The sequence below is a fragment of the Aythya marila genome (genome assembly GCF_965140915.1).
Source record: "Aythya marila genome assembly, chromosome: 3".
NCBI lineage: Eukaryota > Metazoa > Chordata > Aves > Anseriformes > Anatidae > Aythya > Aythya marila.
The window spans coordinates 12,237,662-12,259,685 of record NC_139044.1 but is presented as its reverse complement, the minus strand read 5'-3'; the positions used below and the strand labels follow the sequence as shown (position 1 = coordinate 12,259,685).

Here is a 22,024-nt window from a genome sequence, read left to right as displayed (position 1 = left end):
CTACAGGGCACTTCACATTTGAAGCTTCAAGGAAACTCAGCGTGCCATATTCTTGGACATACATCCCCAGTTTTAATGCACTGGAATTTCAAAAGTCAGTTTATTTTCATAAGAACTTGGACAATCTTGAGCACAGCATAATAAAGATATACATACATGTAACTTTATTTATATTTACATTACAGGAAGAGTGGAACAAGAGTTAACATTACCAAAGTAATGGCAAAACCTTCTCCTCTCAAAATTAACTATGAATTCTCGGCTTAATTTTGAAAGGTAAATTACATTATGTAACTTTAGATAAATACGTCAAACATTAAACCTGAGATACTACATAATTAGTTACAAAGAACTCCAACATTCTCTTGGAGGTCCATTTTGAAACAGAGAAAAGAGGCAAAAGACTTCATCTTTTATTTCACATTAAGTTTAAACTCTCATAATGAAAAAATGAGGTCAGCCCACTGTGAAGCATACTGTATGAGTAAGGCATGAAAACATGAAAATAAGCATTGCTTCAACTTTCAGTACAAGCTTTGCAATTCGTGCACAGCTTTATGTGACTTTAAATACATCTGAAGGGTACATGGAAGGTTTAACTGTCAAACTTCACTTGAGTTCAAAAAAAGTAAGACCATTTAAAGCTAGTTAGTTAAAGAAAGCTGTGACAGTAAGGGATTGCTACTTCGGTTCCTTAACATGGATGCTTTTATTGACAGGACTCAGGGGAGTGTGTGCAGTAACTGAAATAAAACAGAGTAATGTAATTTACTCCTGAAGCAGAAGTGCTCCTTTTCAAATTAGGACAGCTACTGAACAACAGTCAGAAATATATACAATGCAGAAGCCTGTCAGGTGATGTTTCACCAGTTCAGTGCTTCAAAATTCCCATTACAGATTCCATGTGCCAGTCTGCCACCATTTATTCCCATGAATGGGAATGGCCTTTCAAGAGACCATATTTCAGGTTAGATCTGCTCAAATGTTACTACAGTCTGCTAGATACTTCAATGGAGGTCTGTGCAGCTGGAAATAATGTACTCTGATCTCAGGTTGTTGTGTTTTTTGTTTTATTTATAAGTGGCCAAAGAAGGCATTTGTGTATGTGAAAGTGTTTTCATTATTGAGCTTACAAGATCAACATCTACTTCAACAAGGAACAGTAAAAAAAAAATAATTGTTTTTTAAGTAAATTTTTTGATGTTCTTGTAAAACCAATTCCTAAATATCCAGACTTTTTATAGGCTACTAGCTGCCATATATGCATTTTATATGCCCAGATTTCATTGCTTGGGAAATGGCTACTTTATTTACAGAAGACTTTGACTTCTGAGAGTATGGAAAATGCATGTGCTCTGCATTCTTCAAAATATTTTGTTTTGCCTTTTTTTTTTTATATGCTGACATCTCTTCCATAGCAGATTCATTACCTTTCTGCAACAAACGTACAAGTTCACACAGATCCTTCCAGAGCCTTCATGCTCTGAAATTCTCTTCTTTCCTACTGTCACTTTGGTTTGTCTCATCATTAGCAGAAGACCTGCACAATACATTAGAAATTTAAAATGCATAATTAAGTTGATAACACAATTAGATCTTTATTTGAAATATCACAAAATATTTACCTATGAGATTCCAAACTTGTAACTGAGGTCTTCCACTTTCTTCCCCAAGATTTTCCATCAAAGTAAAGACAGCTCAATTTGAAAATATCTTCCCTTTCTCTGTCACAATTCCAAAGTAGATTGAAATCTACTTTCACTGCTTCAACACAATTCAAGTCTGATCTTTGCCAGCTAAGTTTGCAAGGCTGTGAACTCAAGTGGATGGCACCTTTACATTTGGATAAAAGCACATTAATTTTTTGAATGCTTCATCAGATGAAATTACAGTTCCAGAGATCATTCTGGGAAGCAACTCTGTTGATTTTAAGAGAGGATTACGAAAAAACAACAAAAGAAGTGAGGGACAAGTAAAATTCCATCTGCAGACTTAGTCTACAGGAAGACTTGGGAAAACTTTCCATAAACTTAATCTATAGAAACGACAAATGTAGCTTGTTGCATTATTTCTTTTTTTTTTCTTTTTTTCTTTTTTTTAATCTTTCCATAGAACAGGAAAAAAGGACAGGGAAATAGACTACTACTCCTGTTAAAAGACTGCACAGCAACTCAAGCTTCTCAGGGACTGTACCATGACTGCCACAGTCACAAAACTAACGTCAGCCTAAAGGCAGTGAAAGACTCATCTAGAATAAGCTTCTTCACGTGCAATACTGTCTAGATTATTTGTGTCAAAGCTTGAAGTTCGAAAGAAAAAAAATATCAAAGTTCGTCCAAGTTCCTGCAACACCCATTTAGTCTCACAAAAGTTGTCCTTGGGTGTTCAGCACATACTGCTGCCAAGTAAGCTAAAGAGCCATCTACCATCACAAGCAGCAGACTAGTGGTGACTAGAACAAGGAACTGACCACCAGCTCCTGACCACCAGCAGTCTGCCTAGCACAGCTCTCCTAATTCCCAGGGAGGTTTTGCCCTGTGGATATGCCTAGGAAATAGATCAGAAAGCAGGCCACTGGAACTCTATGGTTAAATTCATAAGTGAAGAGAAAAGACTCAATTTGGTTAGTGCTTCATTTGATTCCTCAAAGAAGGCATCTCAATAAGAACAGGTTTTAGCACAGTGCCACCCTACCCTCTGCTTCAAGGGATCAAAGTACAACATTTGTTGGTCTGGCAGCAGAATGACAACAACACAGCACAAGTGACACTGAGTTGCAGAGTACGCAGAGCAAAAAGAGGGATTTTTTACTTTTAACTTTTGAAAGATTTTATCCAGCTTCTTCCATAAAGCAATTTTAGTGGGACAATGGGTTAAAAGAAAAAAAAAAAAAAAAAAAAAAGGAAAGAATACTCTCCAAGGTAATTCATCCTCATCAGAAAGCTTCCCCAAAGGACAAGTCTGCTTTTCAAAAGCGCAGATGTATCCTATGCAAAAAGGAAGAAAAACCTACACAACAGAACAAGCAGCCCCACCGCAGCTCCATTATACACGGCGTAAGTCACTGACAAATTAAGTGATATGTGCGTGCATCTCAGGTATGCAGATATAGACAGTCTGTCAACAAGCACCACAGCAAAAAAAAAATTTCTTTACACTCTGGGGGACTTTTTCAGTATTTACCTCAGAGACCCCCAAATAATTAGATTAACAGTAATGAAGTTTGTGGGAAACATGTGATAAAGTTTTACTTTTCCTTTACCGTCTTCCCTTTGGCTTTCACACACAGACACACACCTATGTTAGAGTTTAAACCTGCCAGCATTTTACGGAGAAAAGCAACAGAAATGCCGTCAAAGCAAGCACACAGGCAAGCAAAACCTACAGAACCTCATGTATCTGCCTGCATCACTTCACACTTCTGTCACAGGAGCAAGTTCTGGACCTTTACAGCACTGCAGCTATAATTTAAATCTTCGTAGATTCACCATATGAAGGAGTTGCTTAATTTTTTCCACCTATTGTCATATTTTAGGAAGCTGCTTCTTAGACTTGAGACCACTTTTGACACCACCCCATCTTTTTTTTTCCACACAAAAAAAAAAACACTTAAATATGCTATGCAGTCCCTATCATGCACCAGCTACAGTTCTGTCAAGCTCCATGCCCTCCAACTAGGCCTCTAACTAGGCCTCCAACACTTGCAGAGACATAATTCTCTCTAATGGAGGTAAAATAAATTCATATTCTTCTGCAGTTACATATACAAACACATGTAGAACAGTAATACTCTTGTTTTTACTATTATTTCAAGACAATATTGTGCATACAAGCTGCTGTGCTTGGAAAGACGTGCCAGGCTACAAAGTGATTTGAGAGAACAAAATCGTATGCTGACAATAAGTGCTTTATTAAAATAATGCATAGTCTGAATCTGTGTTTTTGTTCGTAATATTCATTTAAGGAGGCTTTAAGAATAGATTAAAGCAAAAGAAGCTGTTAATTACAGTGCCTGCACTAAGTACAAGCAACCCGAACAGCATTTCAAGACAATGATCTATAACTGCAGACACTGTAAAAACTCTGCAGGCTGCCAAAGTTCAACTATTAAGACTCAGCGATTCTCCACCCTGGGCTGGGTTACACCAGTTACAGATGGGATCACAAACGAACTTCATTATGTGTGTTATGCTCTGGATCACGAGCCTGGATGAAACACAGTTAAGAATCAAAGTGAACTCAGAGCCCCAGAATACACTGGACTGTGCTGCCCAACATTTTTGCTGACAAAAGCTTTACAGGATCAATCTGAAGAAACTCTAGTCCTAAACTACTTGTATTTCGCCATCCTGTGTGTTCTCCAGCAACATGTAACACATTTAATATCATCAGATTGTAAAAAGGGTGGTTTCTTATATTGGAAGACCTTGCCAAATCAGATTTTTATTTTTTAAGTTACATTAATATAGTATTTCCACTCAAGCAGACTTGCTGGTCAGTAGAGATTGAAAAGTCATTTATCTAAGAAAAATTTGAAAAAAAAAAAAATCAAATAAAACCCACTACATGCTATCGTGAAATGTAAGCATCCTGAGAATTTAAGCTCATTACAGTTAGAATTCCAAGTTAAAAAGTATTTGCCAAGAGACAAGAAATTTCCATTCTTAAGTCATGGTAGCCAAGTCTGCACTTGATTAAATGTCTATTTAGTTCTCCTATTTTCCAGAAAGTATTATTTTATCTGAACAAAGTTTACATATTCTTTGAGACACTCCTATTTAGAAAAAAACAGTAATTTTAAAGTAATCTTCTATTTACCCAAAGAAAGGAGAGTATCACACATGTACACAAATTTACACTATCTAAAAGAGAACCTGATTCAATTCAAAATTCCTGTAAGCATCTTCAACTCATGTGAATACTGCACTATTTGTGCCACCCTACATTCCAGTTACAAGTTCACATTTAGAAAAAAACATTCCTATTAGTTGCAAATTTGCTATTGAAGCTGCTATTTTATACATCTAGTTTCTCACATAAAAAATTTGGGGGACTTTTAGGCTGCTTGAAGAAAAAAAAAAAACAAAAAAAAAAACAGCCCTTAGTCATATGCTAATTCTCCAAAGTTACAGCAAGAAACTTAAGCTAAAAATAGAACATGTATTTGTGTTCCTGGTGCCCTGCCAGACTTCAGGAGGGCTTTAGTTTCTAAATATGATAGCCATCAGTGGATAGAAATTGATTTTTTTGTAGTCTGCGTAGTTAGAGGGTAACTTTGAGATGCATTTTAAACAGATAACTTCAAAGCACATAAGATTAGACAGCATGCTCAGAGAAAAACGTTAAGCCCATTATCCTTCAGAATACCTCATATTCAAGAGAAATAATTTTCCCCCACTACATACAATCCTCTGCCAACACTGTCTTCTCATGTTGAGAGATTGTTTTTTGTAGCATTTACTTTGATTATTCATAGGTATGCTTACCAACACCAAATCAGATCTCTTACCATACATAAGAATTCAATATGACCTTGCACCAGGGAAACGTGGGGATTATACAACAGAAGAATTCCATTAATACCCTTCTGTAGCAATTTCTTCAGACCACCTTTAAGTACAACCAAGCTGGAATCTATCTGAAGATTCCAGATGTAAGAAAGAAAACTGCAGCAGAAATCATTTGATGAAGGTATTCATATGCTGTGTACACACGTTCCAACTGACAGATGAAACTAACGCCATGAAAGCTACCGTCTCTCTTCATGCATTTATTATCATTGCCTATCATGTGTATCACATCTGGCAGACCACAACAAAAAAATGGAAAGTTACTATAAATGGAACTAAATCCAACTCACCAATACCACATTTACACAGGGCAGAGGCATTTTACACACAGCACAAGTTAGGAGTTGCAAAAAGACTGATAACCTTCTGGAGCTAGGCTTAGCTTAGACTCCAGTTTGCCCACAAATGAAGAAACTTAAGTAGCTCCATCCTTCCATAAGCACATGCCTTCTCTCCTCCGCTGTAATTACCAATGGCAAGAGGCTCACAGGACACTTGCATTTCAGATATTAATCTATGCCGTGCCTATTAAGTAAGACAATAACCATGTTCACGTGGAAGTAAGTACACAAAGCCATAAGGTACTGCATTTTGACACTGTATGATAGAAGCATGAACAGAGGAAACTTATCTGCATAGATACATCATACAATCCTTCCAACATATAGTCAGGAAATGTTTAATATGTTAAAGATGTCTGAAAAGTTGGACAAACAGATCAAGCATAAGTTCCAAAATTTAAAAAAAGCATGTTATATGAGATGAGCTACATGCCAAAACTGTACTTTGAGATCTAAATCAGTAAAAATTGTGTTAGAACTGCAGAAACAGCCTCAAGGATGACTGAGCTACTTCGTTATCCCAAGAAATCCAAATGAACATTCAAGAACAAAAACAGGTTTCTTCAAAAAGAAAACCAAAAACAACACTTGGCATTCTTTTTGTATTCCTTCAGACATTAAGTCAAAATAGAGATTCTACTTGAAAGTTTTACTCATAGTGTTCTTCTAAAAGATTAATACTCAATGCTAATTGATAAATCCTCCCTAAAAAACATTCTGTAGCCATTACCTATACACACAGATGTAACGCAGCCTTTACTGTTAACCCAGTGACGCAAGGTCTCAGTACAACAAGCTCAAGAAGTCTATACACAAGCCTTCCCCTTGAAGGAAGATAATCACCTCTATACCCATCACAGGATGAGCACTGGAAAGAGAACATGGAAAGTTTCACAGAAATACAGTGAAGTCTGATCGAAATCTTACTGTGGTTTTAAATCTACCAAGCAACATCTTGAGAAAGCCTTGAACACTTTATGTAACAGTTGTTTGCCATTGTTTCTTACCACCGTTCAAACCATCATTCTAAGAATATCAATACCTAGATCTCTCTTCTTTTCTAAATTAATAGTAACTTGATTATTCAACAGAACAAGCATTAGAAAAGCATTAGCAGCTGTAAAACAGTTATAGTGTGCACTGGAGCATATGACCTGCTTTTCATTACATCAGTTTAATTATTCAAATTCTAGCAGGTTTTACACCTAGAGTACACAAAGCTTTGGTATCCAACATGCAGAATGATTAAAAAAACTCAGATCAACACAATGTTCTTACTTTTAGCAGTTCAAAATAATGAAGACAGTGGTAAACAGGGGCAAGGAGCAGCCGGGGTAGAACATACTGAACAGCTTCTTTAAAGCCTTCACCTATTGACTAGAAACAAAAGAAGTTTCAGTCTTAAAACGAGTGTATTGAAGCAACCATATAACGTAATGAAAATAAACAATAATAATAATGCTTACTAAAAAGAAAGTTACCTGTAAATAAAATGCTGCTCCTGGCTTTGATAATTGGCTTAGAAAATGATCATGAAAACCAGGTCGCAAAATATCTTGTGCATATGATTCATATGGATCAAATGCTAGTTCCTATGAAGAAATACAGAATGATTTTACAAAACTGATCTCAAGTGCTACACAGAAAGGAACCCTTAACCTGCTGGCTATGGTTTTCCTAGCATAACTAAGCATGAGCTTAGACTTCACTGCAGCCAGGGTACAGTGCTAATGCCTGAGGATCTCCAAGCCCTGTTGAGCAGCCATGCTCCATAACAAAGCAGCTGGACCATCAACATGGGGTTGTTACTTCCCAGGTGCAGAACCTGATGTTTTATTGAACTCCATGAAGTTCCTGTAGGTTCATTCTCCAGCATGTGCAGGTCCCTCACGAAGAAGCACTGCCTTTCAGTGTCTCCCACAGTTTTGGCATCATCTACCAACTCCACAAGGCAGGCCTTCTCCCATTTCAGTAACCGATATTAAGCAGTATCAGCCCCACTATCAGACCTTGAGGAATGCCACTAACCATTGGTCACCAAGTGAACTTTGTATTGCTGATTGCAGCCCTTCAAGCTTGGCAGTCCAGCCAATTTCCCACCCACTTGATAGTTCAGCTAGCTACTCTACATCTCACCAAGCCCATTATAAGGATATTACCGGAGCCTGTGCTGAAGGCCTTGCTTAATTCCAGATAAGTGATAGTCACTGCTCCTCCCTTGATCAATGGAACCAGCCATCTCCTCTCAGAAGGCAGTCAGGCTGGTCAGGTAGAGTTTGCCCTTTGTAAATCTGTGCTGACTGCTCAGAATCACATTCTGGTCCTTCGTGTGGCTGGACATGAATTTCAAAAACATTTGTTTTATAATTTCCCAGTGACTGAGAGGTTAATCAGCTTCTGGTTTCCAGGATCATCCTTCTTAGACCTGGAGAATAGGCATTACACTATCTCTGGTGTCTGGGGACCTCCACAACTCACAACTAATCTTCAAGAACTCTGGTCAGTGGCCTTGCAATGATACTAGCCAGCTGCCTCAGCATCCTGTCCTGCTGCAGAGACTTACACATACCCACCTCAGATAAACAGACTTTACCATGATCCTTGAGTTTCACCCCTCTCCTTCAATCTTACCTGGGAGGCCTTAAAGCATATCTGGCCAGTAAAGACCAGGCAAAGGAGATTCAGAGTACCTCAAACACGTTTTCTATCTTCAAAAACTGAGTGTCTCACCCCATGAGCAGGATACCCACATTTTCTATGGTCTTCCTTTCCATAGTATTTTACACTAAAAGCCCTTCTTGCTTTCCTTCAGTCAGTGGAGTGTAGTCAAGTTTAACTACAGGTGAACTGCAGCCCTCTTAATGCCATTTCCATCTACCTAGGCAATGCTTTTCCATTCCTCATGGGAAGCCTGCATTTCACTCAACAGGAATCCCTAAATTGTACTCACCCTGGCCTCATACTACACCTGTCCTTTTTCTTAGGGACTGGAAATGTGTACTCCTGAAAATACTGCCTTTGAGAATAAGCCCACTGTCATGAGCCCCTTCTACCCTAGAAGCAACCGATACGATTCTGTCTACCCCTTCCCTGAATGAGCTAAGTCTGTTCTCCCAAAGCCCGGGGTGTTCAGTCTGCTTCTCGTCTCCTGCTGTTTCCTCAAGACCTTCAACTCCACCCCTGCAGCCAAGCCTGCCTTTGGCTTTGACACTCCTGCCGCTGCTCCCTTGCTCCTGAGAATGAAGTGAATTGGAGCACCTTACCTAGACAGCCCGTAAGCACATGCCACAAAACACTGTCTCATTGCCCTCCAGCAATCTCCTGGGCTACTTGAACCAGGATAAGTTGTCCTCCCAGCAGATGTCAGCATGGTTATTCTACCAAGAGAACCAAGGCCCATGATGATGAGATGCTCCTACTTGTCTGAAGAAGGCTTTGGCCAGTTTTTGATTGGCAAGTCTTTGGAGGAGAAGCTCAACCACAACATTTTTTGGTAACCTCCTCTGATTTTTTCTAACTGCACGCTTCAGTCTCCATGCCCTAACCTAATTTAATAGCTTTCCTCATCACCTTAGCACACCTGCTGACAAAAAAAAAGCTTCTGCTCCACTCCATCTTTCCACAGAAATCCCAATTTTCAGAATTCTTCATTTCTATTGAAGTCTAGTCACAGATGGTTTTGTTTGTTTCCTTCTTGTGCTAACCAAGACTGAACAGCCCACAAAGACTGAGGACTAAAATTAGAAATGTGACAGCAGTCTCCTCATGACTGAGGGAAAGGTTAGAAGAAAAAAAATCTCATTCTAAACAAAGGCACCTAGAACAGAGATGCATTAAGCATTTAAGTGCAAGACCTTAGGATACATCTGAATAATAAAAAATAAGTACTGTCTTACCTCAGCCATGTCTTCAAAACAGCTGCCTACTAATGGATGAGGACTACCTTCATCTGTCATTTCAACAGTGTCTTCTATATGACCCAATAACTTCACACTGAGTTCATGAATGTCTGATATACGACTAAATATATTTTCCACATCCTGCAAAAAGCAACAGAACCAGATAAAAATCAACAAGGAATTTTAAGTAATTTAAAAGAAAGAACATTATGTGCAAAGCTACTCTGTTATGATTAGGAAGTTAGACTCGCTTAATTAAAACAAGGTTTTTTTTTTAATAAGTATTTTGTAATACTAATACGTAAAAATCACAATTTATTTTCAAAACAATAACTTTAAGTATGTATAAATACATGAAAATTGACAATGAAACAAGATGGCACGGAACACTGGCCAACCTTAAATTACAGGCCTGCACGTGAATATAGAAAATCATGTCATTTCTTCTACAGAACTAGTGTCTCCCCACAAGCTCCTTTACAATTCACATTTCAGAACTGTTAAGTGGTTGCTCTACTGTAGATATATTAAACCATGCAATAGTTAGGTTCTAGAAACGTTAACCTAAATTTATAGCCACTATAATTTATTTTACACAACACTTACATGAGATGAAAACAGTTTGGAGTTGGAGGCATATGGCTCTCTGAAAACTCTGATAATGAGATTTAGTTCCCTTATATACTGGCGAACCTCCGCCATAAATGACTTCACTAGGTCATAATAGGTTTGCTCCCCTGAGGTGGAGGGTTCCTCATCAGATAAAGTTAGTGCACTTAAATCTTCCACATCTTGATGGAACATATCCATTAACACCTAGGTAGCAAAGAGGGAGAAAACCACAAAGTGACAAAAACTTCTTTTCAAGATCTACCAGTACGTTACCAGAAAAGGGAATTATCATTGCCATGGAATCAAAGTGATCAGGAGAGATATTTACGTATGTAATTCTGCAATTGGTTGAGCACTACAAAAGCAACATCCAGTGTTATTACTTTGCAAATCATTATTTGCAGTGGAAATCTCTGTAGAATCCCGTCACTTAGACCAATCCAGATGCCTCTCAGAATATGGTCCTAAAATCAATTATTATTCGAAGTGTCCTATGAAGTACAAAGAGGTATTTAGCCCTTAACAGTATTCTCTAACTGTGAATTATCCCACATAATCTAAGTTTCGGAAGATAATGCAGTATTTAAAGTCACAAAGTATGCACATTTTGGATTTCCTCCTTTGGCTTTAACAGGCAGTCACACGTGATTTTGCTCAGAACCCTGTTATCTACCTGGATGAATACCGGATTGCCCACACATTGCAAATGCGCTGGTTTCTGTCCTTAATAGCTCCTGAGTTCTCTTGTTAAATTGGACCCACAAGGAAGGGCAGCAGCTTCAGAAAAAGCTGTCAACCAAGGTGCAGAACTGCACAGACAAAAGGACTTGAAGGACTCCAACTACCAGAGGTCCCAATTCATTTGTTTACCTAAGCAAGGTTTACCAAACACAAGCAATTAGTATATTGAATTTCTCAAGAAAAAGATTAAGTGGATCACTGAACCTCTTCCAAACATGGAATCTGAGCCAGGAGTCATTACAATGACTTAGCAAGCGACAAACTGAATTTACTCCTTGGTTGATGTCTATAAAACCTGAAGAACAACTTAACGTCAATGTGTTGACTGCAAAATAGCAAAGGCATTTTAATCCAATTTATCTTTGGAAAAATAAAACACTACAGGCCCCACACAACCTAAAGTGATGCAGCTTAAAAGCAAACCAGCAGAAGATGCAGTCCAACACACAAGATGACTTAGTCCTGGGGTAGACAGACGGGACAGCATTTATAAACAAACCTACTGCCCAGAGCTACTCCCCTTCCAGGAGGCCACAGAAGGCATCAAACAATCCACACGAACTTCAAAATAAATTAGGATTTAAGTGCTGCCTGCCAGCCTCCCTTGTGAACAGATGGAGGTGAAGCCATGGCAACCTACGCCTGTTGCTGCAGAGACTGAGGTGACGGCTGTCAATCACCAAGAAGACAGAGGAGAAGACTGCAGGATCAAAGCTGTAAATATTCATTTGAGAGCGACATGAGGGAAGGCTAAGACGTAAAACACGACCCAGAGTTTTTTTAAATGGCAGAAAACAGAACAAGTGTTGCTCAAAATAATTATAGAACTGGAGGTGAAGAATTAAGCCTCTGAAGGAGCCACAACAGCCAACGTGACATTTACCCTGCTGTTTGCTGTAGAAGTCCTCCTTCTATAATGCACCTTACACAGGCACTTCTCTAGAGGACGTGCCAGCTAGCCAAGCTGCCGAGTACTGATATTGGACAAATGAGCTATCCTGCAAGAAAATACTTGGGGATTTGTAAGCACGAGGGATGGTCTTGTAGATTCATCCACCTTCAATACTGGCAGAAATACACCTACCTAGAGCAGGCATCCCTTCACCTGGGTCCTGTTCTAACAATCCTCAAAAATACAGAGGTCTAGTGGGGAGGGAAATGGGCACGCAGCAGGTTCTTTCTCTTAGTGAGTCAAAGGTCCCTGCTACACGCCCTGGTCTTAAGCTTTTCTGAAAGTAAAACAATGGACATTTTGCATTAAGCCTGACTTCTTCTGAAGACATGTTCTAAGAAAAGAAGGTGATTCATCTTGTAAAGCCAGAAAATTTACATGGAACTCAGATTACAATCAGGATCCTATTTCTGGGAAACAGGACATTACATAGCATCACTACTGTGGGCAATTACACGGGGTAATGGAGGTATTCAAGGAGGCCCCAGCATTTATAACTCCATGGATGCAGTTCCAGTGCATACTTAATCTAGAAGATTCCAGGCTGCAATCATAAGGCACACCTCACTACGGTGAAAACAACAGAAACAAAGCAACCGTACCCCGGGACACTGAATTTAGAGCGTTCAGAAGCATGAGCAGATAGTCAAATAAAAGCAGCTTGCATTCAAATGCACGTGGGTTTTTTTGTTTGGTGGTGGTGGAGTTTTGTTGTTGCTGTCTTCCCCCTCTCAGAGGAGGCAGGATTTTTTTAATATGGATGGGTGGCACAAAAACAAGTGTGAAAGTGCTTGGGAAAAAAGACACGTGGGGCCAACAGACTGTTTTAGTTGGTTTGTTTCAAATAATAAAAATAAAGCCAAGCAGAATGTACACTGGCAGTAAAATCCTAATATACTAAGAAGGTCCTTGATGTGACTGGAAAAGAAAACACCTTGGGAATACCTGTCCATAGCTTGTTCCACTGCAGCAGCAAAACTAACATGCCTACTTCAGAGCCTTTCAAATGTTTCTTCTGTGCACATATTAAAAAGGCTTGCTCCAATGTAAGAGCAGCCCATGTAATGGAATTTCCCAAATCAGTCTTTTCTGCTTGCTACCTTTCCCCAGGATACAAAGGTACACACAGTGACAGCACTGTTTCTGTTCTTTATTCACACACCTCTAAACACTGCCTTAACAACCCAGGTAAGTACACCCAAAAGCAAGCGGGACTAAGACAACTGCCCTGACTGAAAAATACTTGGCCCTTCATGACTTCACAAGACATCTTTCTTCCCTGTCTTGAGGTGAAGAGAAAAACAAGACAGAAAAAAACAAACATGAACAAGACAAAAGAATTCAATGAAACGAGACAATTCCAAGCAGAAACGCAGATTAACATAGACCAAGAAGTACCAAGAGGAGGTGATAAATCTGAAAATGCCTGGACTTCAGCAAGATCTCACTGCCCAGTAGCATTTCTGAAAGGATCTACTTCAAGCTTTATTTTTTAAACAATGGATATTTTGAGATGCTGATGAGGTGGCCCCAGAAGCTAGAGCACAAAAGCACCTCAAAAGACAGACAGCAGACCCTTCTCCAGCACTGCTGGATCACCAAGGAAAGAGGTAATTGCTTTCTGAATTGAAACACTCCTCTAAAACTACAAGAATGACTACCTGCAGATAAAAATACGGACCCCCACAGAATATTAGTGATGCTTATGAAGGGATTTTTCAATTTATTTTTGACCATTGAAACACTGTTTTTTACATGCAATACAGTCTTAAGCATGGGTGGTCTCCCAAAATCATGAAAACTTGAAGTTAGTGCAGCTTCACAATAATTTTTAAAGCATCCACACATTGCTGGGATTAGGCAAGCAATATCATAAGCAATAGACACTCAGATATTAATAAGCCCAAGCACCAGCTCTATAAACTCAATTAGCTTTGCTGTATTAAAATATGGAACCAGATTTTACTGCAGCAATTTATTTCAAATACACAAAACCCCATTTACCTGGTAAGGAATAGACACTGTCCTACCAAAACTTAACTAAAATTTTCCGTTAACATTAGAAACAAGAGTTATGCTTACCTTATCAGCACACATTGCCACTTTAATATCTTGCTTTGTAATCTCATAATGCCTTATATTTCGTACATAATTCCCAACCAATTTTAATATGTCTGCAGAAATGTATTCTAATACTGCCACTATGTAAACAGACACTTGGTGATCAATTTTGTAGCCTAGCACTTCCTGAAAGGAAAAAATAAAAAAATAAAAAATCAGTGCTACACAGTTATTCAGTAAATGAAAGATACACAACAGGTTACAACTAAACCTTGCAAGTTTCTAACTCCTCACCATAAACATTCAAGGCATACAGTCTATATTAAAGAAACATGGTAGCCTGTAGGCCAGGAAAAGAAACAGCATCATTGCAGACTGTGGAGCTGACAACAGCCCAGAACTGTCCCAAAAGCCTCACTTAAAAGTTAGTTAACTGTCTATCGCATAAACAAAGCTAAGCAGTCATTTGATTCAAGTTTAATTGTTCTTAATTCACTTTGCATGACTCAGAAAACAATTAAGAAACTTCCAGAAAAACTCCTAAATGTACAAATTGAAGAAATACAATCAACTAAACTGAAAACTCTGAAAATTATGTTGAAAACAGGTATTGTTACTGTTCTCTTGTTTACATTTCAGGCAGCACACAGACGCTTGACAAAACAAAGCTGTCAACCTCCAACTGCATTCCAAGAGCAAGATCATGTCACTGCTTACCTTTAATAAAGGGTGGATTTTTTCTACTGGGAGAGATAACGGATTTCTTCGTTTCCTCTTCTCAATAGCAGACTGGGCATCAGCTATTGCCCACTTATCAATAGGATGGGGAAAACTTTTTTGAACACGATCCTTAAAAAAAACAAAACCAGAACTAGAGGGTAAATACATAATTGGAATTATCTGAGCAATGCTAATACACTCTGAAATCACTTCTCATTAATTAACAAATTAATGTATGCAAATGTTGATATTTTGACTATAAGAGCTTCTATAACACAAACTATCATTTTGGTACACGTTGCTCACCACATTCCTAAGGGATATCAGAATATCATTTCCATAGAAAAATCTAGTGCTTAAAATTTGAGAAATGCCAGAATGAAGTTGCTTTTGCAGGTACAATTTGCTCCTTTTGTGCACATGGGTGATAATTCAGCAATTAAATATGTTTAGACATAGAATAGTCACTGAATGAGAGGATAGGAGCTTTGTTTCATCTTCACTGATGAGCACACAGCCCGAATTGTCTATCACTCGCATGCAAACCCCTCTGAAGACAGCATAAGAAAAGACTGCCCAACAGTTCCATGTCTGCAGTTGGCCCAATCGTGCCCAGCTCAGCTTTGCCCTCATTTTTTCCTGCAGTTTAATTACTGCATCCAGCATTCGGTGCTGGAACACACCTACACTCGCCCATGCTCTGAATAGCTCTCCTGCTGGAACTCACACATGGGTCTCTGGAGATTCAAAGCCCTGACTGTTTTTGGTAGCCCAGGTGTTTCAGAAAAGGTGCCAGAAATCTAATTTCTCAGATCGCTTCGCATATTTTTTCAGACCACAGTTCCCACTGACTGTTTCAGTTGCAAGCGCTCGCTTACGTAAATATGACCCCAATTTGAGCAACCACGAAATGAGGAAGATGAAATTAATGACCACTTACAAAGAGCTGGTACAGGGCAATGTACACAAACAAAAACTTTCCAACAAAAAGAACTGGGACAGAATACAAGTCCATAAAGGTGGCAACCAATGTTTCAAAGTACAGATTCCTTTTTTTTTTTTTTTGTCCTCCCCACCCTCCATCATAACAATTCTGCAAGAGCAAAGTTGAAGTCATACTTAAGAAAAAATAAAATCTCATTTGCTATCTAATACTGATTTGTTACCCCTAATGCAGCCCAGCCTGCTGACTGAAGAATGAAGGTGTCCTGGGGGAAAAATAACCGTGTATGACCATGTAATTAAAGACGGAATCATCACATGTAAACACAAAGGGGGTAAATTGAGGTTGCCTGATCATCTTCAGTTCTTGCATTTCTCATCCTAAGGGCTTGACTTCACAACCAGAAGACTCTTAAAGCAACACTACATTTAACCCTGGCTTTTAAACAATGCTACCAAAACACTTCATGCAATCTTCCACAAACCTCTGTTACTTCAGTTGACCAGAGTAATGTTGCAAAACAGGCTAGCCATGAGAGGGGACACTGAAACCCCATTAGGTGTCAACATTCAAAACAGGAGGAAGGATGAAATTCATCAATCTTGAACTCAGCTTAGTGTTTTTTTTTTTTACTTGTTGAATTCCTGGACATCTTAGTGATTTTTTCTTGCTGCTTGTTTTAGTTTTGCTTGTTTCTTTTTTGGCTTTCCAGCATTGTTTTAACCAAATCTTTGTCCATAAGCTCTCATCTCCTCAGCCCTCCGTGTACCTGTCAGAGCATTGCCTACACTCTTCTACACTTTCTTCAGAACATGAGGAAGTTGCATCTTGTTTTGCAACCTAACCTGGCACAGCACAGCCACAGCCCCCTAGGACTGGAAACCAACATGCACAGTCTGCAGCTGGGCAGCAAAGTCTTCATATCATGGTTAAGCACAAAGGGCTACCAATATATTCACAGGCTTAGAGTGAAACTGAATTAGGTTGTTTCTCAAACAGAGGTAAGACAGCTCTTCTCAAACATCAAGCTGCTTTTCTGAGCAGAGGTTGTAAACATTTGAAAACAGGATCGTCAGAGAAGAGGCTCCCTTAGAGAGGAAAGAAGCGTTCCTCAACTCATTCTGAGAAAGCAGCTGAACTATTTTTGTTCAAATTTCCGGGGGGGGGGGGGGAGTGTATCAGCCTGTATCACCACGCTGAGAAAGCAGCACGAGATCACAGACGAAGCAGCTACAGTTCGCATGCTATCTCGGGGCAGGGGGGGGGCAGAGAAAAAAGCCTTTTGAAAGGAGCCAGTCAGCTTTACGTCCAGAAGTTACACTCACCAGCTATTACACAGTAATGCGGTTCACAGGGACTGTTTTACTGAGCATTGAACAAGAAATGCAACCGATGGGAAAATCACCTATTAGGTAACTCAGCAGGTTTTCTGCTGAAGGTTCTGTTACATAAACATACATAATTACTGCTTCTCTTTCTTGTACCAAGTGATCCTTTTCGCGTTGTGAAATGATTTCTGCATGGACTTTTTATACAGCAGCTCAAATTACATTGCAAAACGCGGATCAGATTTGTAATAAATATTCTCCGTACCTCTACATCCAGAAAACTTCTGGGCTGGGCTTGACACAGCATATTTAACAACTGGAGAATTAACTCCTCCACGTACTGTAACGCATCTTCGGTAGAGGAAAGTTTAGGATGGACCTGCACCTGAACCTGTACGGAACAGAAGAATCAGTCTTATTTTTTGTTCTGCCCCAAGTTATATGCTTTACTCACAAAAAAAAAGATGACAAAAGAACGAGCCAAACAGTTTAGAAAAATCCAATGAGAACTGCATGTGTGCTGAGCTCTATTAAGGCACGCTGGGCAGAGAAGCGAAACACTCATTTACACTTGCTAGGAACACAAACCTCAAATATTAAACGTACTCAAATGGCTGTAAGTAATATTTAATGTCAAAAAAACAGCTAATTAATAACGGTGTTCAGCAGCGCAATTAGGAAAACTCCTTAAATACTCTGCATAAATTCGTCTTTCCACCCCAACTCTTACACCACCGTTTGCAGAGCACGCTGCAGATGTAGGGTTTTGCCCATTTACAGCCTCCTGCACACCACTCAAGCTACAATAACAAGATCCAGAACTTTTTTAAAGGCGGAGCACTACAGAAACAGCAGAGATATTCAAAGATTTTCCCATCTGGGAATTCTCACTGGTGTAAACCCACTGAGGCACACTACTCAGTGCTCCTCCCAAAGGGTTGCGTTACCAACTTATTTTTCTAGACAGCCATCTGAACAGCAGCACAGCTTCCCTCTGCACTTCTGCAGGTAACAAAATAGCATGGTTTTAGCTGGTTTAAGTTTCAGGTATGCAAAGCTCCCTGCTCCAAGAGCTTCGAACTGACAGGCAGTTTAATCTCAACCCCAAGCACTGATGGCAAATATTATGCCAGAGCAAGCTGACTGCTGACTTTCGCAACACATTTCAAGCCCCAATTTCATCATTTTACCATTCCCACTGCACTCAACTCAAAATGCCTCCAGTTCTCTCAATCACCTCCAGAAGAGCTTAACCACCTTAAACCAAACCCCAACAATCTGTCTCATCCCAATATTAAACCCATGCCTATATTCAAATCCCGCTGCCATAATTATTTAATTTCACAGCTGAGTTCTCATTCCTACTTGCAGCTATAGCAAGAATTAAATGTTATGAAGTTCAAACACGCAACAGCCTCAAATAGAAATCCACTTGCTTGCTAAGGCACTCATTAGCTTGAAAACTTCATGTCTGGGCACAGCCCTGGTGCTCACTTCGCTGCTGTAGAGAATTAAATGCACTCGATCAGGGGTTTAGTTACTTGCAGGTTGTGTACCTTGATCCACTAGGTCTTAAAGAACGCCTCTGACATTTGCTGCTTTTTTTTAAACTTGAAAACACTGTTCGGAGAGGAGAACTTCTCCCCACGTGACTAACGAAAAGAAAAATGAAACTGTTGGGGTAAGGAAAATACCAAGAACTCGGCCACGCACAGCCACAGCGCGTGTTTTTGGAGGTACCTGTGTAACAGCATCCCCAGCAGTCCCAGCAATCATTTACAATTCAAATACCCATGTCTGAAACACTGCACCAGCTCGGGACATTTTAACATCCCAAATTACAGACCTGCAGGAGACTCCTCTGAAAGATCAGAGCTGATCCGAGCTGCCTGGAAGATGCTGTCTCAATTTATTTTAAGGCAGAACTGAAAAAAAAACGTCTATTACGTGAACCCTCTGGATTGCTCTAGCATTTGGTACTCAGAAAAGTATTAAATTACTGAGTCAATCAGGCAATAAAAAATACGGAATGGGATAAAACTGAGTGATGAAAAACGGCTCTGTTTCTACCTTTTCTTAGAAGGCAGATCATGGAGAAGGGACTCGTCATCCCCTGCCTGCCTGTAATTGTCTATAGGAGTAAGAACAAACAAACAAACACCACGCCATGACCTGAAACATGATCCGCAGTCAACCGAAACAAAGTCAACACCGATAACCTACTTCTCGTTCAGGAGATAAAGTTCCAAGCATTTTTGCTAAGAGGTTGTGTTTGGGGAGCAATTACACCCTGCTTCTCGAAGGCCAGCGTCTGCTGGCAGTGCCGGGCTCTGCCTCAGCACAACATCCACCTCGTCGCAGAAAAACATCATGAGGGTGCCTCCGGCTGGCCGGCACAGTTTATCTCCATTAGGCAGGCAGTAAATAAGCTTCATTGCTACTTAAGTGAGATTTAGTATCATTTAGGGTTCAAAGTCAGCCCGGCAAAGGCAAGAAAACAACTAGTCCGACGGGGAAAATTACAGGACGGCCCGGTGCACGGCCAGCAGAGGAACGTGTAATTTGGGTATCTGCACCCCGGCAGCACCTCCAGGCTGGGGCCGAGGAGCAGGCAGTGCCCGAGGAGGTCATCAGCTGGGGCGTGATGCAAGAGCGGCGGCGGCAGCACGGGGTTTGGAGAGGGAAGGCAGCAAGCGAGGACATCTGCTAGCGGGCGCCGCCACGTGACCCGAGCCAAAAAAATAGTAATAATAATAATAATAAAAAAGGAGATCGAGTTACCGGGGGGGTTTCCAGCCTTCGCAGAAAGTCTGCTCAGATTCAAAATTAAAAATTATAATGATAATTAAAAGCAAACAAGCAGGCCACCCTGCCTTATCAGCCCTGAGACGCTGGAGCGCGGCGTGAATCCCACCAGCCCCCTCGCCAGCCCATGTCAGGAACAGGGGCGATAAAAACAGAGGAACAACTTCTGAAGTGTAGTGATGTTTGGATAAGATCCTTATCGAAGCGTTTAACCTCTCCCTTAAATAATGACAGAACCCATCCCTTCCCTCCCACACACACCAAAACGTCTATCTCGTGATAAGGGGAATTACCACAAGAACAGCTTCCAAATCTTTTGACCAAAGCTTCAGTTCTCCAAGATAAGCCACCAAATCCTGAGGGGAAAATACAACTCAAAATGGCTAGAAACCCCTGCCTCCACTGCTCCATCTTCACCCAATTCTTTCCTTTTTTATTTTTTTAAGACATGCAGGCCTTCTTCCCTTGGATTTTGGAATGGAAACAAACCCACCAGGATTTTCTTTAATTGAAGACGAGCCAGGCAAGCCTTTCTCGAACGACTTTCTGTTTATGAACAGAGAAGGTGCAACCCCTGCTCATGAAAATTTGTAGCACTTCAGGAACATCCTATGACCCTATGACTTGGCATCCCCCTCCTACCCCTCTTTTCTTTTAATAAAATCAACAAGAGCAAAGAATTTCTGTCAGGAATGGCAACAAATTACAAATCAGGCACCAGCAAGCCTAAACTGTCTGAAAAAGCCAGAGAAAGAGACTAACACATCTCTTTAATAAACAACGCAACAATATCTGATTGCAATTTATAACCCTTAGCAACTTGTTCTATATAAAAAAATTAAACATTTTTGATAAAGCTTTTTCAAGCAGTAAACCAGAACACAGACCTGTTTCTCATAGGAAATACATGATCTAGACCAAACCCAGAAAGAAGGCTGAGTCCGAGGGAAGCAGATTTTACAGCTCCAGCTTCCACAGGGGTTTTATTTTCCAACTGGTCCAACACAGCAGCTCTGAGGCTGGCCACAAGATAATCCAAAGCCGAGCCCAGACCAATATTCTGCAGTTTATCCTGCACTAAAGAGATGTTTGTTGAATTTACTCCGTGACCTTTCCCTTTCACTTGTTGTCAGTCTGCTTGGTACAGAACCAAGCCCCCTTCACAAGAGCTTTCAGTTACCCCTCCCTCACGTCTGCAAGAGGGAAGGGTGATTTACGTTGAACATGAAGCTGAAAAATCTCAGCCTCTGCTGAAAGCATCTCTGTAAGAAAGAGTGCAGAAAAAGATAGAGAACTGCGTGCCTCCACGTGCAGCAGAAGCTTCAGAAAGGCAGATAACAGAGGGAAATCATCCAAAAGCCACACAACAAACCAAAATGCACAAGCAAAGCATCTTCTGTCAGGCAGAGAACGTCATTTCCATAGCTAGGCAAGGATACCCATCTCCTGGGATTCTGGCACAACGTCAAAGTGTGAATCAAGCACCGAGATGTGCTCAGCACACAAGCACGCTTTGCTGAGCACAGGTACCACCACACCAGGATTTTCTCTCAAGCTGAGGCACTTGTAAGAAAGCTGAAGGAAAAACATCGGGTTTATCACAGCGTCTGGAGAGTAAAATGGAAGAAGCTGTGACACGAGAGGCTGCAGAAGTAAAGCAAGCAAGCGCTGCCCTTCCCTGCCTGCTTGGACAGCAAATGCTCCCCTGTTACCAGCGGGGGGAATCCATCATTTTCCTTGCACTGCAACATGGTGGGAAGAGGCTGGGCCTCTGGCACCTCTCCCGAATCAAAGACCAAGCTGTTTTCCAAAACACAGGGCGAGACTCAACTGATTACAAGCATTTCTCCAAACCTTCCAAATACCGAGGACAGATGTGGAAAACACAAGCCTTCACAGCCAGATTATGACATTATTATAAGCAACCTGGTGGCAGGGCAGGCTTTTTTCTTTCCCTCCCCACTTGGGTTGCTCTGAGAGTCTTCACTGATGTTACACCCCTCATTTTTACACAGCACAGCTTTTGTTAATCTGCCCTCGATGACTACAGAA

At 40.3% G+C, this 22,024-nt stretch overlaps 1 protein-coding gene across 1 annotated transcript in view; it reads right to left on the bottom strand.

Annotated features, from left to right (window-relative positions):
* Positions 1-22,024, bottom strand: part of SOS1 (SOS Ras/Rac guanine nucleotide exchange factor 1) — a 49,348-nt gene that overhangs the window by 23,151 nt on the left and 4,173 nt on the right. The window contains exons 2-8 of the mRNA XM_082755526.1: positions 17,433-17,558; positions 14,894-15,025; positions 14,198-14,362; positions 10,417-10,626; positions 9,808-9,951; positions 7,393-7,503; positions 7,190-7,288 (exon numbers count right to left, since the gene is read on the bottom strand). Coding sequence (XP_082611652.1) covers positions 7,190-7,288; positions 7,393-7,503; positions 9,808-9,951; positions 10,417-10,626; positions 14,198-14,362; positions 14,894-15,025; positions 17,433-17,558 — 987 coding nt within the window. The remainder of the gene's footprint in view (positions 1-7,189; positions 7,289-7,392; positions 7,504-9,807; positions 9,952-10,416; positions 10,627-14,197; positions 14,363-14,893; positions 15,026-17,432; positions 17,559-22,024) is intronic.